General features: G+C 46.8%; 5 protein-coding genes across 5 annotated transcripts; 3 read left to right on the forward strand and 2 right to left on the reverse strand.

Annotated features, from left to right (window-relative positions):
• Positions 1-1235: 1235 nt before the first annotated feature.
• On the reverse strand, positions 1236-3877 carry F4822DRAFT_442058 (putative enoyl-CoA hydratase/isomerase family protein). The gene has a single exon (XM_051462945.1). The coding sequence runs from the start codon at positions 3836-3838 to the stop codon at positions 1493-1495; it is 2346 nt and encodes a 781-aa protein (XP_051316573.1). The 5' UTR covers positions 3839-3877; the 3' UTR covers positions 1236-1492.
• Positions 3878-4321: 444 nt separating this feature from the next.
• Positions 4322-5059, forward strand: F4822DRAFT_163549 (uncharacterized protein). The gene has a single exon (XM_051453176.1). The coding sequence runs from the start codon at positions 4361-4363 to the stop codon at positions 4982-4984; it is 624 nt and encodes a 207-aa protein (XP_051316574.1). The 5' UTR covers positions 4322-4360; the 3' UTR covers positions 4985-5059.
• Positions 5060-7039: 1980 nt separating this feature from the next.
• F4822DRAFT_426646 (putative MFS transporter) lies at positions 7040-8908 on the reverse strand (the record flags this gene model as incomplete). Its single annotated transcript, XM_051460604.1, has 4 exons — positions 7040-7380; positions 7437-7694; positions 7748-8633; positions 8711-8908. 4 exons carry the CDS (start codon positions 8906-8908, stop codon positions 7040-7042), a joined length of 1683 nt encoding a protein of 560 aa, XP_051316575.1.
• A 1136-nt stretch (positions 8909-10044) lies between these two features.
• F4822DRAFT_163554 (uncharacterized protein) lies at positions 10045-11911 on the forward strand. The gene has a single exon (XM_051453177.1). It carries the CDS (start codon positions 10255-10257, stop codon positions 11830-11832), a length of 1578 nt encoding a protein of 525 aa, XP_051316576.1. The 5' UTR covers positions 10045-10254; the 3' UTR covers positions 11833-11911.
• A 1565-nt stretch (positions 11912-13476) lies between these two features.
• F4822DRAFT_442062 (uncharacterized protein) lies at positions 13477-14850 on the forward strand (the record flags this gene model as incomplete). Its single annotated transcript, XM_051462946.1, has 2 exons — positions 13477-13663; positions 13772-14850. 2 exons carry the CDS (start codon positions 13477-13479, stop codon positions 14848-14850), a joined length of 1266 nt encoding a protein of 421 aa, XP_051316577.1.
• Between the last annotated feature and the right edge of the window lie 337 nt (positions 14851-15187).

Below are 15187 nucleotides of genomic sequence, written 5' to 3' on the forward strand. Positions count from 1 at the left end.
ACGTATCGCTTCGTACAGGTCCACTGCTGGCGGGATTAATGTTGCCCTTAGTTATTTATATACGAAATTTTTAATGTGAATGCCTAAATACACATCTTGATATACTGCGCCATCTGCGTATTTCGACTCTCCGCTTATACCTTCCTACTCCGTATGTGAATATCTAGGTATACTGAGGTACTTACGTATCACCTATCTCGGTGAGGCGTAGATATTGCCCGCCGAGAGGATTCTATTGAACCAACCAAATTGCAATATTTTTAATTGGGTAAGCGCCTCGAAAGCAAAAAGACCTTGTCAGCCACTCGGTAACTTTTGGCCAATCACGGCTCAGATTCATTGCGTCATTATCTAATGCTAGATGAAGGCGGTGCGGGGACTCAATTTATGATGGCCAACACTTAATGAAGATCTAGTTCAGCTCCAAATCGTTCTCGCGTTTCTGATAGCAAGCTGAACTTAGAAGCGGAACGCCATTTCTGGGACGAAAGAACCCGATTTGCTCCCCCTGTAGATCGCTAATCAACACTCAACAAGCTCCACAGTATTGAATATAAGCTCGGGGAACACATGTTTCCGTGTGAGGCAAGGATATAAGACCGGTATGGAACATGTTACATTGACTACTTTTTATAAAAAGTTGAAGCAATAGCCTAGTGCGGGTATTGCTCACGGCCAGATTGAAAGCTCATGCGGCTGCGCCGGAAGCGTGCATTCTCTGGGTCAGATCGAACATCGTTTCAACTTTGGTTGCACGTGGGATTCCTTGCGCACGAAAATTGGGAAACGTATGGCCAGATTGATCTGCGGGAGAGCTGCGGTCATCTACCACCCTATCCATGCTCTTATCCATATTAGGGGTACCTTTGATCTCTGGTGTTCTAGACGCGCGTTTTACGTGAAAGGACCTCACAGAACACGTCAGCGCGGTGGCGGATAGCAATTTCTTCATAGCGAAAAAGCTACAAAACACAGTAAACTTAAGAATAGGTAGCTGTACTCGTACGCTTATCTTGACTTGTGTTGGGGGTAAGCTATCCGAAGCCTGCTAGCCTATTAAACAGAACTATGATCTTTGAGGAGGTTCCAAAGTGTTCGTTGGAAGCGACATGTGCCCCAGGTATTCTGTAATCACATCATGTACAAATTGGAAACGATAGATTATGGGATTCTAAGATACTACCCGAAGTGTTTTGTATTGAAGATCAAATATCATTCTCATGCGTTAGATAAACAGCGAAGAAAGGTCCAAGTCCATCCGGGAGGTGTTCCTTGCTTGTCCCTCGGACGTATACCACCACATAACAAATCCGTATCCGAATAGTAAGACAATTTGAATGATACAAAGAAAACAGTAGTCGTTAGATGTATCAAAATACAATTTACCCAATACAGATGAAATCTAGTTGTTTTGTGGTTCGACGGCCAAGTAATCGTAAAGAGGTGATGCACATTGCATCCAACTAAGGAGACAAGCGGCCTAACAACCACCTCATTCTCCAACGAAGATAGGATGACGTTTTTCTCCAAACGCCTGTAGAGCCTCAAGGCGGTCCTTGGTATTGAGAGTCAGTTCATAGGTAGAATTTTCCATAGTCTCGCAACCATATGCAAGTGCGCTGATAGCAGCTCGTATAGCAATGGGTCCGCCGCTAGATATCTCCTGAGCCAAAGAGATACCGGTCGCTAGGGCAAGTCCTTGCTTCATTTCACGACTAATAGAGTTGCCGAGTCCATCTGCGGCGACTAGACGGTCGCAAAGTCCCATAGAGGCTGCCTCATATGCTTGAACTCGACGTCCTGTCAAGATCATGTCCAGAGCATGCGATCGACCAACAACTTTAGGTAGTCGATATGTTCCACCTGCGCCAGGTATGATACCTAATCGCGTTTCTGGTAGACCAACCACGGCGTCGGAAGAAAAAACACGTAGATGGCAACAAAGTGCAAGCTCGAGTCCACCACCAAGTGCTACACCAGAGACACAGGCGATAGTAGGGATCGGGAGAGACTCCAATCTAGTGAATAGAGTCCTTAGGCTAGTTAAGAAGTCTCTGGTCTCAATTGGATTCATGTTCTTTCGTTCTTTTAGGTCTGCTCCTGAGCAGAATACACCTTCAACGGCACTAGAAATGACCAAGACTCTCGTGCCACCTGAACCTCTTTCATGGTGAATTGCTTCAATTTCTTGGCTCAACTCTTGTACCATTTGTTTTGAAAGCGCATTCTTGGCCTTGGGACGCTGTAACTGGATGACTCTGATCGTACCAACTTGGGATGCCTTAATGTTACTCACAACCAATGTTGGTACCTTAACGTCTTCTCGCCCTTTAGGTGTTGACAAGGCTGTCTGTGAAGCGTGCGAGACGAAAGAGGCCAGTTTCTCGCTCTTCGGTGGGACAATGGGTTGTGGAGAGGAAGCGAGGGTTCGTTCAGAGTGGATACTTGAAGTATCGTCTTCTTCTTTGATGAATTGACTGAAAAATTCGTCTTCTGCGAGGAAGTTGATTACACTCTCTCGCTCACTGACCATGAACTCGCAACTACCGTCTGGTAGTTTTGGCATCACAATAACTGAACCAGCCATTGTGCCCTTTGCTGGCAGACGCAGAGCCTTCATATAACCATCGCCAAAGGCAGGACCAAAGTTGAGTTCGTGCAACGCAAATTTGAAATGGCTTGTCAAAATCAGGCCCTCCGTCAATACATCCTCAATAATATTCAGGCGGGTATGGGCCTCCTGAGAGGTTCTCTCAGAATAGCCTACCAGATCTCTGAATGTCTCAGCGGTAACATTTTTGAGCTCAGCGCGTATCAGTCGAGCTGCAGAACCGAGACCATTCTTTGGGTTCGTAAGTATAGAAAATGGAATTGAAGTCTTTGTGAAATAAAGAACGTTGCCAAAATAAGGTTCTGGTAGGTGCAAATGCGAGCGGCAATCAACAGGTTGCGTAATAGAAGTCTTTGAGTCAGTGGTAAGAATTCCGGCACGTAGTCGCGCAGCCATGATGCTGCGCCAAATCAGGGCGGTAATGGCGTCATTGGTCGAAATCCAATCACCAGGACCCGACGAGGGTTCAGAGGCAGCCTTTTTGAGACGCAGAAGGGATTTGGCGCTGATACGGAACGTTCTGCAAGAGTCGTCCACATCAACTAGTTGGGAGTGTGCGTTAGCCGTGGAGGAAGTCCAAGCAGCGTGTTTTTCAATATCCCCACGCACACCGTTTCCAGTTACAAGTGCGGTTCTATCGGACTGGTATGTGGTCTCTCTGGTTTTGAAATTGAAAAGAGGCTCAACTACTTGCGCTTTACGGAGCTCTTCCGCAAAGATCTTAGTGACCTCGGTAACTCCCCGACCATCGGCGGCAATATGGATGATTGATACGGTAAGCAGAAGACCTCCGGTGATAAAATTGGCTTGAAAGCGACACACGTCGACTGGGTCATCCTGAACGTAAGAAATTCCCGGAAGCGGGCATAGCTGTTCGGTATTGAGGAGATGCTGGGAGAAGTTTGATCGAGAGAGTTCGTCAAAGTTGAGACTGTCAGAGAGATCTTTGAACACTAGCCGGGCTGCTCCCTCCGGAATAATGTTCCTGAGCCATGGGCGATTGCCTTCATCTTCGGAGAAAGGGACGACGGAGCCTGCGAGGAATGGAATTCGTTGAATGGTATTATGAAATGCAGTCTTGAGGTAGCCTACGAGGCTTTGCTTATCCGCATCAGGTGGGAGTGAGAAGCATAAAATTCTCTTTGAATGGGTAGGAGGGAAGTGTCGGTCCCAATGTGACAACTTCACGTCAAAAGGTGGGCATGGAACAATGAAGGTCTTTTCCATTTTGAGGAGTATTGGAAAGACCAAGACTTAGGCTAGACGTATATGCACGTGTCTATAATACGACCACTCTGAACCGCATATGCATGGAACGCTACCTTACGTGCCCGGAGAAATCTATCTTATATTATATATAAGCTTCCATGACCTACATTAGGCGATTGTTCGGGAATTTGCCATGTGGAACTTGTGTCTATACTATTCTCGTATCGCTCGCCATGTAGGCAAGTTCCTGTAGGATCATCTGTCATATTAGAAGTCAGCGCGCGTATTACTGTTTGGCAGTGCGGGCTGACTCCCCATCGGGCACTTATTTATTGCCTGATTCGTCGATAATGTTCCCCTGCTGCAACGACATTATATCACCCGCGCCCTACAACACCCTTATGGTTCTAACCTTACTCAGACTCCCTGTCATTGCCATATTAGAGCCATACTAGAAAAGCACCTCGGTTTAGGGATGAAGAGAGATGTTCAGGTTGCTCGATCCATCTTAACTCTACCTATCTCGGTATTACAACTGACATGATCATGGCCGCCTCTAGAAAACAATGTTCTTGTGCTGAGGAGGCAGCAGAAGCTTGGAAGCATGTTGGCCGTATGACCGAGATCGGCCTCGATATTATCATAATGGCTAGCTCACAAACAGTCGACTTTTCACTACAGTGGCAAGAATGCCAATCTCGCAATTGTCCCTCCGCCTCAGAAGTTCAAGACACATTATTGGAAATATACACGAAGCTAGTCGATCTACTTCAAGCAGCCATTGTTACATATAGGGTCACCCCAGGCTCGAATTTCGCCGAACACGGAGCCCAGGACTCATCCCTATACCATCACACATCTACTTCAACTATGCAAATGTTCGGTTACCCAAGTATGGGTGCACAAACATTACCGGACCTTGGGGTCATATGTCTACCCTCAAAGATGTCTCTGGGTGAACATGAGTTGGACGAGCAGCAGAGCAGCTATCTAGCTCTAGATCTTGTTTGCAGAACGCTAGAGAATCTAGGAGGAATAATGCAACAAATGGGGCGCCGGGAAGCAGAAGAAGTCGGCCGCGTGGATTCTAGGGTACTGGAAAGACTGTCGCGAGTGAGCAGACTAATGCGCACTGGGTCGCAGGCGCTTCAATCATTATCATGAAATTATATCGAAACATGTTAATACTGTATCTAATTCATTTTAATCATCATTGTTAGCTCCAGACTTCACCCCTACTAAATAGGCAATCTTCTGCTCTCATTTTGATTTAAACAGACTTAAGCGATGCTATCCCCCTTGGCATCTCTCGTAATAGTATAAATGTTCCTTGTTATGGCATTAGCCCCATTTAATCACGTAAATTGAGCCGTATTACATAGTCGATCCTCAACACATTCAAGTGATTGGCTTCAGCCCCCTTTATTGTTAATTAAACTTTAAAAGCTTACATACTAGGTACTCAGATATATAGATAACCAAAGCGGATAACGTGTGGTGTCTATGAAGAAAAGGACTATAGAAAAATGAGTATAGTTAAATGTCCGTTGGCGCCCGATGCAACTTCGTGAATGTATAGTAGGAAATACTTAGCTCTCTGGCTGTTTACTACCTAAGGTACGTAGGTAGTCAGTTAGCTTACGTACTTACCTAGGTATGTAGGCAATCCTGATTAATTTCGAAACTGGACAAAGCAGTTAGTCTCCCGGCTTTAAATTGTATAATGATATGCGCCTTGGAAGTATCATATCGCTTGTGTTGGCCGTAGATAGGCATACGTCTTATCTACTCGAATTATAAGTCTACCCAACCTTTATTCATTACTCCTTGTTTAGCTACCTAATTAATTTGACGTTCTCGACTTCTACCACACCATGTCCTTAGATTTTCCACGTGTTTTCACATGCATGGAACAAAGTATACATAATATAACCCGGTAATAGTACCATTAGGATCTAAACTTAGAGAACGTTGCATGTAGTGCCTGGGGCCAGGTAAGGTGTGGTAGAACCACTGGTACCGGCGGAGATGATTACGACCAGGAAATTTGAGTATCCAATGCCTTGTTTCAGACTACCATCGTATGCAAGTGTACGTAGGTACTTTTCGGCTGATTTTCTTCGCCCTATCACGCCTCATTCTTGCATCATAAAACTGCCCACTTCGGTACCGACGGCACCTAATTGTTCTTTCCTTGATCGGCGCGGGCGCCGGAAGTAGGATTCAGGATACTGCGGGTATTTTGACTTCCAACCTAGTCGCACGGAACCGGGAAGAAGGAACTGAAAATCACAACTTCGATAGAATACACGTTGCATATAATTTGATGCAAGTTTAGTAGGATCAGTCCGCCACATTCTAGACGAGCCTACAACTGGGCGATTTATCAAAAGTCGATCGCAGGGGGGTTTTATTGTAGACCTAGTTTGATTAAATTACTTGCTTTTCGTTAGGAACCCCGAGGTAACATATTCTATCTTCTCGGGATTTGATATCCTTGGTTAGGAGATACCTTTACTCTTCGCCGCCCCCACCGATATTCTAAAAGTAGTCTGCTTAGGTAGAGACATCGAAGATACATATCTGGGTGCGCGGGATATCCCATATCATCCGCATTACCTGGCCTCCTAACAATACAGACTTGGGCAAACACCGAGGTAATCAACTCTTGGGAATAGCAACTGCCTCCAATTTTTGCCTTTATTACCACGTGTACGACCTAGTATGCCTTAAGAAATAAGCTTAACTTAACGTTGGATTGGACTCTTATTGGTCCTTCTGTTGTACCCAAGCGGCTAGTGTGACTTTTAAGTGTCTTTGGTGTTGCCTTCCACATTTGGAAACCCGCAAGCGAATCGAATTTATGGGTTATATTACGGCGCCGGGCCGGGGTTCCACTCTTCGTTCTCGGAAGTTACCCGCCCCCCTGAAGGTACTATGTAACATTAACTAATAGGTACCTAAAGTACCTTAGAAAGAAAGGGCTCCTTCAGCCTGAACAAGTCCCTCGCGCCACGCCGCCGTAGGCGAGCCTTTCGCCTTAAACATTCTACTACAGTATGATAATGCAACACTGAATAATGCTGCTGATCTGTAGTTACTCTATATCTAGTCTTTTAAGACCTTAAATTCCGTTAGAATCGTCCAGATAGGTATCCCGGTCTATGTCCCGTAATGATTCATGATTTTTCAATGTTTGATTCTGGGGTTCCCGTAAAATCAAGCGTCAGCCACTGCTTTCGCCGCCTTACTTTCTGCCCGTTTCTTGACATCGTCGGCTCGCACACTTTTCCATTCAGCACCCAGGGATATGACGACCGCTAAGCTTGAGAGGGCGATACTCCAGATCCAAGCAGCCTTGAGGCCGCGCATGTACGCATTGACCACGATGTTAAGGTCGTCAGGATCAGGGAATAACGCACGTAGATCACCAGATCCAGCTGCGAGAACGGCGGAAGGCGATAGGTTGGGGTTATCTGTTGGTAGCGATTGCAGGATGACATTGTTCATAATGTTCTGCGCGGCCGAGACACCGATGGTACCTCCAACAAATTGCCAAACTTTGTAAAATGTAAGAAATTGTCCGATAATTAAGTGGGGAAGGAAGTTTACTCACGGAGGACGATAGCGACAGTAACTGCTATGTCAGCACGAGATGAGAATGCTTGTGCGACAATAACATTGACTTGGATTACCAAACCGGACCCAATTGCCGCCAAGACTTGATAACCAATATACTGCCCTGCCGTGGAGTTGGGTTCAAGAGTGTATATCATGCCGGAGCCTACAGCGACGAAGATGCCACCGATGAACAGAAATGGTTGGTAATAGCCGACCTTCCCGAGAAGAAGAGACCCGAGGAAACTGAAAATAGCTGTGTTATGCATTAGCAAAGAAGCAATTAGAGAATTGAGAGATGAGACTTACAGGTGGTGAGAACCGTGGGAAGCGTACGAACACCTGATTCAGACGCCGAGACTAATTGGGCAGCCTGGAAGTAGATAGGCAGATTGTACGTTCGTGCGAAACCGGAGCCCTGGGCGGTAAGATTGAATAGGCCGAGAGCAATGATACTTCTGCGCTTCATAATACGAGGGACAACCATAGCTTTCTCTCCTTGTTTCCATTCCGCTAATGTCAGAATGATCATGAGCACACCAAAAGCAACGAGCAGTCCTATGACGAAGCCGCTATTCCAAGGCCTGTCAACACCACCTTCCTCTAGTACCAGTAGAAGACAAGTCATAGCCCCAAGTAGGATCAGTATTCCGGGTATATCGAACAGGAAAGGGATTTCGCTGAGCTTTGCCTTAGCGACACGGGAATGTGCAGGTGTTTTGAAGAAGAACAGAACGAGGAGCATTGTGGTACCACCGATCGGTAGGTTGATCCAGAAACACCATCGCCAAGTCACGTATTGGGTGAAGACACCACCAAGCACGGGACCCAAAACAGAAGAGCAACTCCAGACAACACTAGAGAGACCTAGGACGGCGGGCCGATGTTCAGGTCTCGTAATGAAGGTGAGGAGAGTGTAAACACCACCAGTGACACCGGCACCGCCCATGCCCTGCACAGCGCGTCCAACAATAAGGCATGTACTATTAGGCGAAACGGCGACGATTAGACTACCGATCTCAAAGAGCCCAATGCATGTCAGAAAGACAATCTTCAGTGAGAAGTGTTTGTATGCTTTCCCCCAAAATGCCTGGAAGGCGGCCAGGCCCAAGAAGAACGCAGAGCCATACCAACCGGTTTGGTCGACGCTGTGAAATTCGGCAGTGATCGTGGGAATCGCGGTAGCAATGATACTCTAAATTTTAGTGCAGGAAAGGTTAGCCTGCCAGGCTCCTAGCAGGGCATGGTGCGGGGCGCCAAGATTAAACTAACCATATCCAACGCTACTAGGAACATAGCCAAAAGTAAGGCGAAGTTCAGCACAACGCTCAGCACAAGGCCAGGGTAGACTATGACGGGTTCCGGAGGACTAGCCGGCTCTGGCGGGGTGACCAGTTCGACGGACCCGGATCGTGCCTCCTTGTCGCTAGAAGCATTTTGCTCGGTCGTTGTTCGCTGTGTGTCTGACATGGTGTAAGGCTTAGCTGTTGTCGCTATGGTCTCGAGTCTTGCTGAGGACTTGTGAGATAGAGGGAGGTGGTCATACCTGTGTCAAGGGCTCTCTGGAAAGCTATTAAGAGAAGGCTGAGATAGAGAAATGTTGTTTGTAAGGCGGCAATGGCTCAATCACGTCGGTCGCTTTGTGTCGTTTCCGGTTGGCGGAAAGGAGCCGGCGAGGCTCGGCTGCTTTCTCGCATCCCCACTGGCGAAATCACAATCTATTTCTAGCCACATTGGGCAAGCCAGGAATTGGCAGGGGCCCTCATCCTCGACCTGATAATGAAGGTCAGCTCGCCTGCTGGCCTGGCCATGACTAACACGGATTTCTTGGTCAACCTCGTCAGCGCGGTCGTATGTGGCCCGCCAGGCGAACGAATGAGGGATGGCGTGTTCCAACTGTGATGTTAAGCCAATTCTGTAGTTTCGGTTGTGTCCGAAGCGTCCGCTTACGCGCACCTGTATTATGTTTTGCACGGTTTGTAAGCCGATTGTATGATAATTCATAGAGCCTAATGATCCCTCTGACAAGCGAAGGCTTAATGTTCCCACCGGCAGACGAAGCTTAGCCTGGCACAGCACATGGGTTGTCCCACAGTTTTTATTCAACAGGAACAGGCACGGAGCGCCAACATTACGCCACTAACCGTTACCTAGGTACATACCGTCCATAGAAGGGATATGCATCGCCATCATGCTATGTTACACGCATCTCAGACATGATACGTGATCGACATTGGATGGGGATAGCCTTACTTGCCTGCCCCATACCATGCTTATCTCGTTTTAAGTTCCAACTTTCCAGTTCCTCCGCTTACTATTCGATCTCGTGTAGTGGAAAATCAGCGCAATCTTCAGGTGCGTCAACTAAAGAGAGAACCATATACATAGGTAGGTAGGTTTTTGTAGGATCGCGCATTCGTCCCTCTTCCATCCGAAATCCTACTTACGCAACTCAATCTACCTACGTAACATGGGATTTCGCGGCTTTCCTCTTGCCTGGGTCCACCCACAAAATAAGACACGGCGCATACCATGTACCTAGGAAGCTGAGGCCTTATTGTTTGGCGGCCAATGCTTACCTTTTGATAAGGAAGATACCCTCCCGGGATGATGCCTTAGCGCAACCACTGGTGATGACTGCATGGGGGGTACGGTACCAACGCGGGCGGCTCAGCAACCTAGCAGAACGCGACCAAGAAATAGAACATAATTCGCTCGATGATTACGCCGAGAAAATAATTGCTTAAAACATATTTTTGCCAACGCCCAGCCAAAATATCTCACGGTGGCAAGAGAACCTGCATCTTGTTCGCGTCATGTCTAACGTCAAGTTTCGATCGTCTTGCGACGCCTGCCTCAGCACCAAAGTCAAATGTAGCCGAGCCAAGCCATCTTGTGCGCGATGCACGCAGCATGGTCGAGAGTGTGTATACAGCCAATGCCGCAAAATCGGCCGCCCGAGCCACAAAAGCACAGCAGTTTCAGTATTGTGGCCGGAACAGCGGCTTTCACCACGACCGCCTAGAGATGCCGTCGCCGGCGGTGGCATCTCAGACACACTGGAAGCCCAATCGCCAGAGGACCAAGCCGGATCATGCGCCGATAATCTAGAGGCCGATACCTCGATCGGAGACTCCGTAATGTCTCTTGTTCATGACATGGCTGACTCGGAGCTCATGGCCAATTTCAGTACTAGCTTGGAGGATGACTTAGCAACGAGCGACTGGGCGGATGTAAATACCATCCTCGACTTACCAACAACACTGCCGCAAACGGCAAATGCAGTGCAAGTCGACCACAATCAATCCCATCTTGGTAATATTTTCACGAAACGCCTGAGTTCTTCGCCGCACTCAACTACAACCCAATCTCAGGGCTGGGACCCTTGGAGCCCAATCGGCATGTTCCTGGGCGTCTCTTCTTGCGATACTAATAGCCAAGGATCCCCTCCTGTGCCGCTCGTGCCCCCACACCAGAGTAACTCCCCCGCACCCCGCGATGGAGGAGGAGGCCTTTTTCGTTCACGCCCAGATTACCCCTTCGCCGAAGGAATAACTTCCTCCACAACCAGCGAGCCAGATCGCCTAGACGGGACGGGCCGCTCCACTAGTTCTTACAGGCCTACTTTGGCTTCTCGCAATAGCGAGTCAATCCTCTATTCTTCGCCTGGCTCTCGGTGCACTCTGCAATGCCATATAGACTTAACCAACCAGCTCACGTACATTAACGAATGTCAGGCCAATAGCGATTCTGGCCTTGCGCTCGACGTTCTCCTCAAAATAGACGACCAAGTCCGTAAGGCGCGAGACAAGATTTTGTATTGCCCTGTTTGCATCGCAAGATCGCGATGTGGTCAAACACTTATGCTCGTTGCCACGGTAGTAAGCAATCTCCTCGCGCTATTTGAGCGGGGTTGCGGTGCCGCCCTTGACGCGGCTAGCAGCAGTAATAGCAATAGTGGCAGTAGCAGTCGCAGAAGCAGCGTAAGCGGAAACACGGGAAAACAACGATATTCACCCCTCGGTACCTCGCCAAGCCGCAAGAGAAGGTGTTCTCCCCCTAAATGCGGTGGGGATGGTAGCGGGGTACTCGGCCTCTTCCCTTGTACGACGCGACATCTAACGGTTGGAGACGTAAGGTTAGATAAGGCCGTCACAATGGCTTTCGAGCGGCAACTTTTGCGTATGTACTTAGAACGGCAAATTGAAGCCGTTGGGCAGTTGGATCAGATACTCCAAAGAGCCGAGGGAAGGGACGTCAGTATCAAGATAACACATGATTTATTCGCGGACGTATTGGCAAGAGTGGAACGCTTTTTGGGCTTTATCGCCTTAACAGACTGGCAAGAATCTTCGGGGATAGTCTCTCGAATAGTAGCCTCGAATTCGCCATAATAGAACTAGAATTAAAATAGATACAAAGCACACGGTAGTAGATCTATTACATCTAAATACAGAGCTTACTTCATAAACAGTTGACGTTAGTGATAGATTCGCTCGTAGTTGTTTCTATGAATACAGTTTGATGACAGCCCTCCCTGTATCAATTTCAACACATCTCTAATTCTCTTATTACAATAAAACTACATCAAAAACCCGTGGAATATAAACCAAATATTAGGTAAAATTATTTTGATATTATTCACTTACGTCGAGATACCTTATAACAGAACCAGCGGCTCAAGGTCCCCCTAATTTATAACGTTAGCGCTTACACACTCAATTTATAGGACTAGTAGCTGTTACAAATTTCCCATCTACAGGCAGTCTCTAACTGGCTCAGTTCCTCCTAAAGACCCTAATTCTACCTACTTAGGTACCTAGGTATGCTATATTGAAGGTGCTTTATTTAATGCGCTGGTGTAATTTAGTGGGTGCCATTCCATTAACGAAACACAATTAATATGTATATCCGACAGTCAAACTTACCCAGGTAGTCATCCACACCTCAATAACGACTCTGATATACGCAGGTATGTACCCTAGTATTGACTAACGGCCTATAGGCATTGCAGCCCTATAAACTAGAAAGCGGAGCAGAGTGCCTGCTCAATCCCTGCTGTGCGGAACCTTAGCGGCAACATCAGCCAACTCGCTTCTAATCCCAAGGCGGTGGATAGGCTTGGTAGATGTGGGCCAGTATAAGATTTCGACGTCGGAGTTGTCACCGGCAATATTCACGTAATATCGTGGCTTTGTAATCTGGGTGGTTATGTGAGCGGCTTATCGAATTGCCCCCAAGTATTGTGGTTGACTACGAGAAGGCCAAGACCTACCTCTGGAATTGAGGTGAAGCATACCTGCTAGAAACTAGCCGATGAGATTTTATTTTCTATGCTGTCAGCATGCTTCCTGACGTTATCATGACATTAAATCCGTTGTTTCGGAGTTACCAGCTTAGGTGTAGTTATTAGGCATCTATATTCGATTTTCGAGCGAACGCTTTGTGGTCTATGACAGAATTAGGAAGGTGCTGAATAACACCGATGCAGCACAGCACCACCCTTATCAAAGTATTCCCGTAGACGGTGCCCTATAAACAGCATGTTTAGTGCCCGTCCTCACTGTTTTCGGGGAGTCTAGAACTCTTGTGGTACTTACAAGCCCCGCAGATCTGGCATTGGGTATATCATAGTACGGCATGGCTGCATGAAACTCCACGTGGGCTGCGATTGTATAGAAATATTGCGGTCACCATAAACGGGAATAGATAGGGTTTAGTTTATAACGGCAAGCCTAAACCCCGAGTGCATAGGAAGTTATAGCTAATGGCATATAGACTTGAACTGCGACTAGTTCCAGGTACAACCTAGACACAGCCCCATACCGGCGTCTGTATGATATACACTAACAGAACAGCTGTTACTCAACAATAATGATATTAAATGCCCATAGGCGATTATTTTATTTAGCAAATTTGTTTTTCTATCTTAACCTTGAAGTATAACAATGTTATATGTTTGAACTAAGCCTCCTCAGGTTTATAATGAACGTAGTACTCCCACGTTGAGATAGTGAATAAGCATATCGATATTGAAAATGGCACCACCAGAAAGACTGAGTTTCGGAGTCGAAATGGAATTTTACGTCGCCTGGTACACTGACCCAAAAATTCCAATGCCACCGCCTCCAGGCTTCGAATCGAAAACAGGCGGCCCAATATTAATTCAAGAAGGAGTAGGGGATTTAGACGCTTCAATGGCCTTGCTAACGGGTGCTATTAGGGGTTTGTTTCCAAACGGCTCACCGGCAAGGGTAGCATAATCAAATACACGACCCTTTGACATAAGTGATATCGATTGGTATCACCTGGTTGACTATACTGACTGGACAGTTACGTACGACATTTCGATGAGTCTCACACCAGACGAACTTCAAGACTTCGTTACTCCCAAATACGGATGGGCTGGTGTTGAAGTTGTATCCCCAGCGTTATGGGCAACGGATGAAGGCTTTGCAGAGGTTCGTACAGTTTGCGAATATATTCAGAATCACCTTTGGACTCTTTGTAAGACCGGTCTACACATCCACGTAGGTTGTGGCAACGAGTGGTTTTCCATTCGTTCAGCCCGTCAAATTGCTGCGCTACTCTACGCGGGGGACCCTGTCCTTACACAATTGCATCCAAAGCATAGGCGAACCAATAGATGGTGTCCAAGTCCGCGCTTATACTCCAAGGTATCGATGGGGAAGAAGATGCAGCATGCCCCAGAGCCCCCTTCACAGCTCAGTGACGTATCGCAACAATCAACGGTCGCCAATATCCCAGGCAAGAAGGTTACAATACAACCATTACCTGTACGGCCGACAGAGAAAAGTTATGAAATTGAACGCGATTATTTGCAAATTCTTTTAGATGTCAATACAGACCCCGAAATACAACAAGACGTCAAGACTTATAATCCCATCCCAATTATGGAAGCGGTGAATGAGCTCTTAAAATCAACAGCTCGGGGTACAATTGCCGAGTTAATGGGAACCCCACTATTCTCGTCTCGACCAGCGTACAACTTCCAGCACTTTCGTGTGGAAGGATCGAGAACCATTGAGTTCCGACAGCCAACCGGTACGGTAGATGCCGCTGAAGTGGTGAGTCAAGCAAGGATTGCAGTTCACCTCTGCGAGTTTGGAGCAAATGCGAGTATCGAGCAACTCTTACCTTTACTCCTAGATTTCGAAGTAGCAGAACAGCAGCCTGCCTGGTATAATGTGTACGACCTCCTGGCAGACCTTAATCTCCATCCCGAAGCTAAAGTAGTGTACGCGGCTTTTCAGGGGACTGTGGACGAAAAAGTTCGCCGAGAATATTGGGAAGCCCGTGAACCAGACCAACTAGAAGAGCAAAATCAGCCAAACGAGCCAGCCGAGTCAGACAAGACCTGGCGCAGGTTTTTACCTAGCTTTAAAATTTAACGGTAATGATATTATCCGAAGAGCTACACAGCAGTAATAAGTATTTATCTACACATTGGTAAGGATATATCTATACGACGACGGGAATAGGTAGTCTATCGTTGGTGGGAGAAAAGGTATTCTATGCACCATGGTTATGTTACGTACCTACGTACCTACCAAGGTAGGTATATATAGGATCACCTGGTTTTAATAGTTGTTTCAAGAATAAATAAACTCATTGTAACGAAAAACAATAAATATAATTGAATTGTATAAGTATTTAACTTGTGACTCTTGTCTTGGTGCTTCATTGCATGAGGTGTACATATTCTTTTATATTTTGCAATCCCATAAA

This window comes from Hypoxylon trugodes, assembly GCF_022578975.1.
Source record: "Hypoxylon trugodes strain CBS 135444 unplaced genomic scaffold F4822scaffold_3, whole genome shotgun sequence".
Lineage (NCBI taxonomy): Eukaryota > Fungi > Ascomycota > Sordariomycetes > Xylariales > Hypoxylaceae > Hypoxylon > Hypoxylon trugodes.

Bases quoted from the DNA above. Each gene is read 5' to 3' on its own strand.
- F4822DRAFT_442058 (XM_051462945.1), bottom strand. From the start codon at position 3,838: ATGGAAAAGACCTTCATTGTTCCATGCCCACCTTTTGACGTGAAGTTG.
- F4822DRAFT_163549 (XM_051453176.1), top strand. From the start codon at position 4,361: ATGATCATGGCCGCCTCTAGAAAACAATGTTCTTGTGCTGAGGAGGCA.
- F4822DRAFT_163554 (XM_051453177.1), top strand. From the start codon at position 10,255: ATGTCTAACGTCAAGTTTCGATCGTCTTGCGACGCCTGCCTCAGCACC.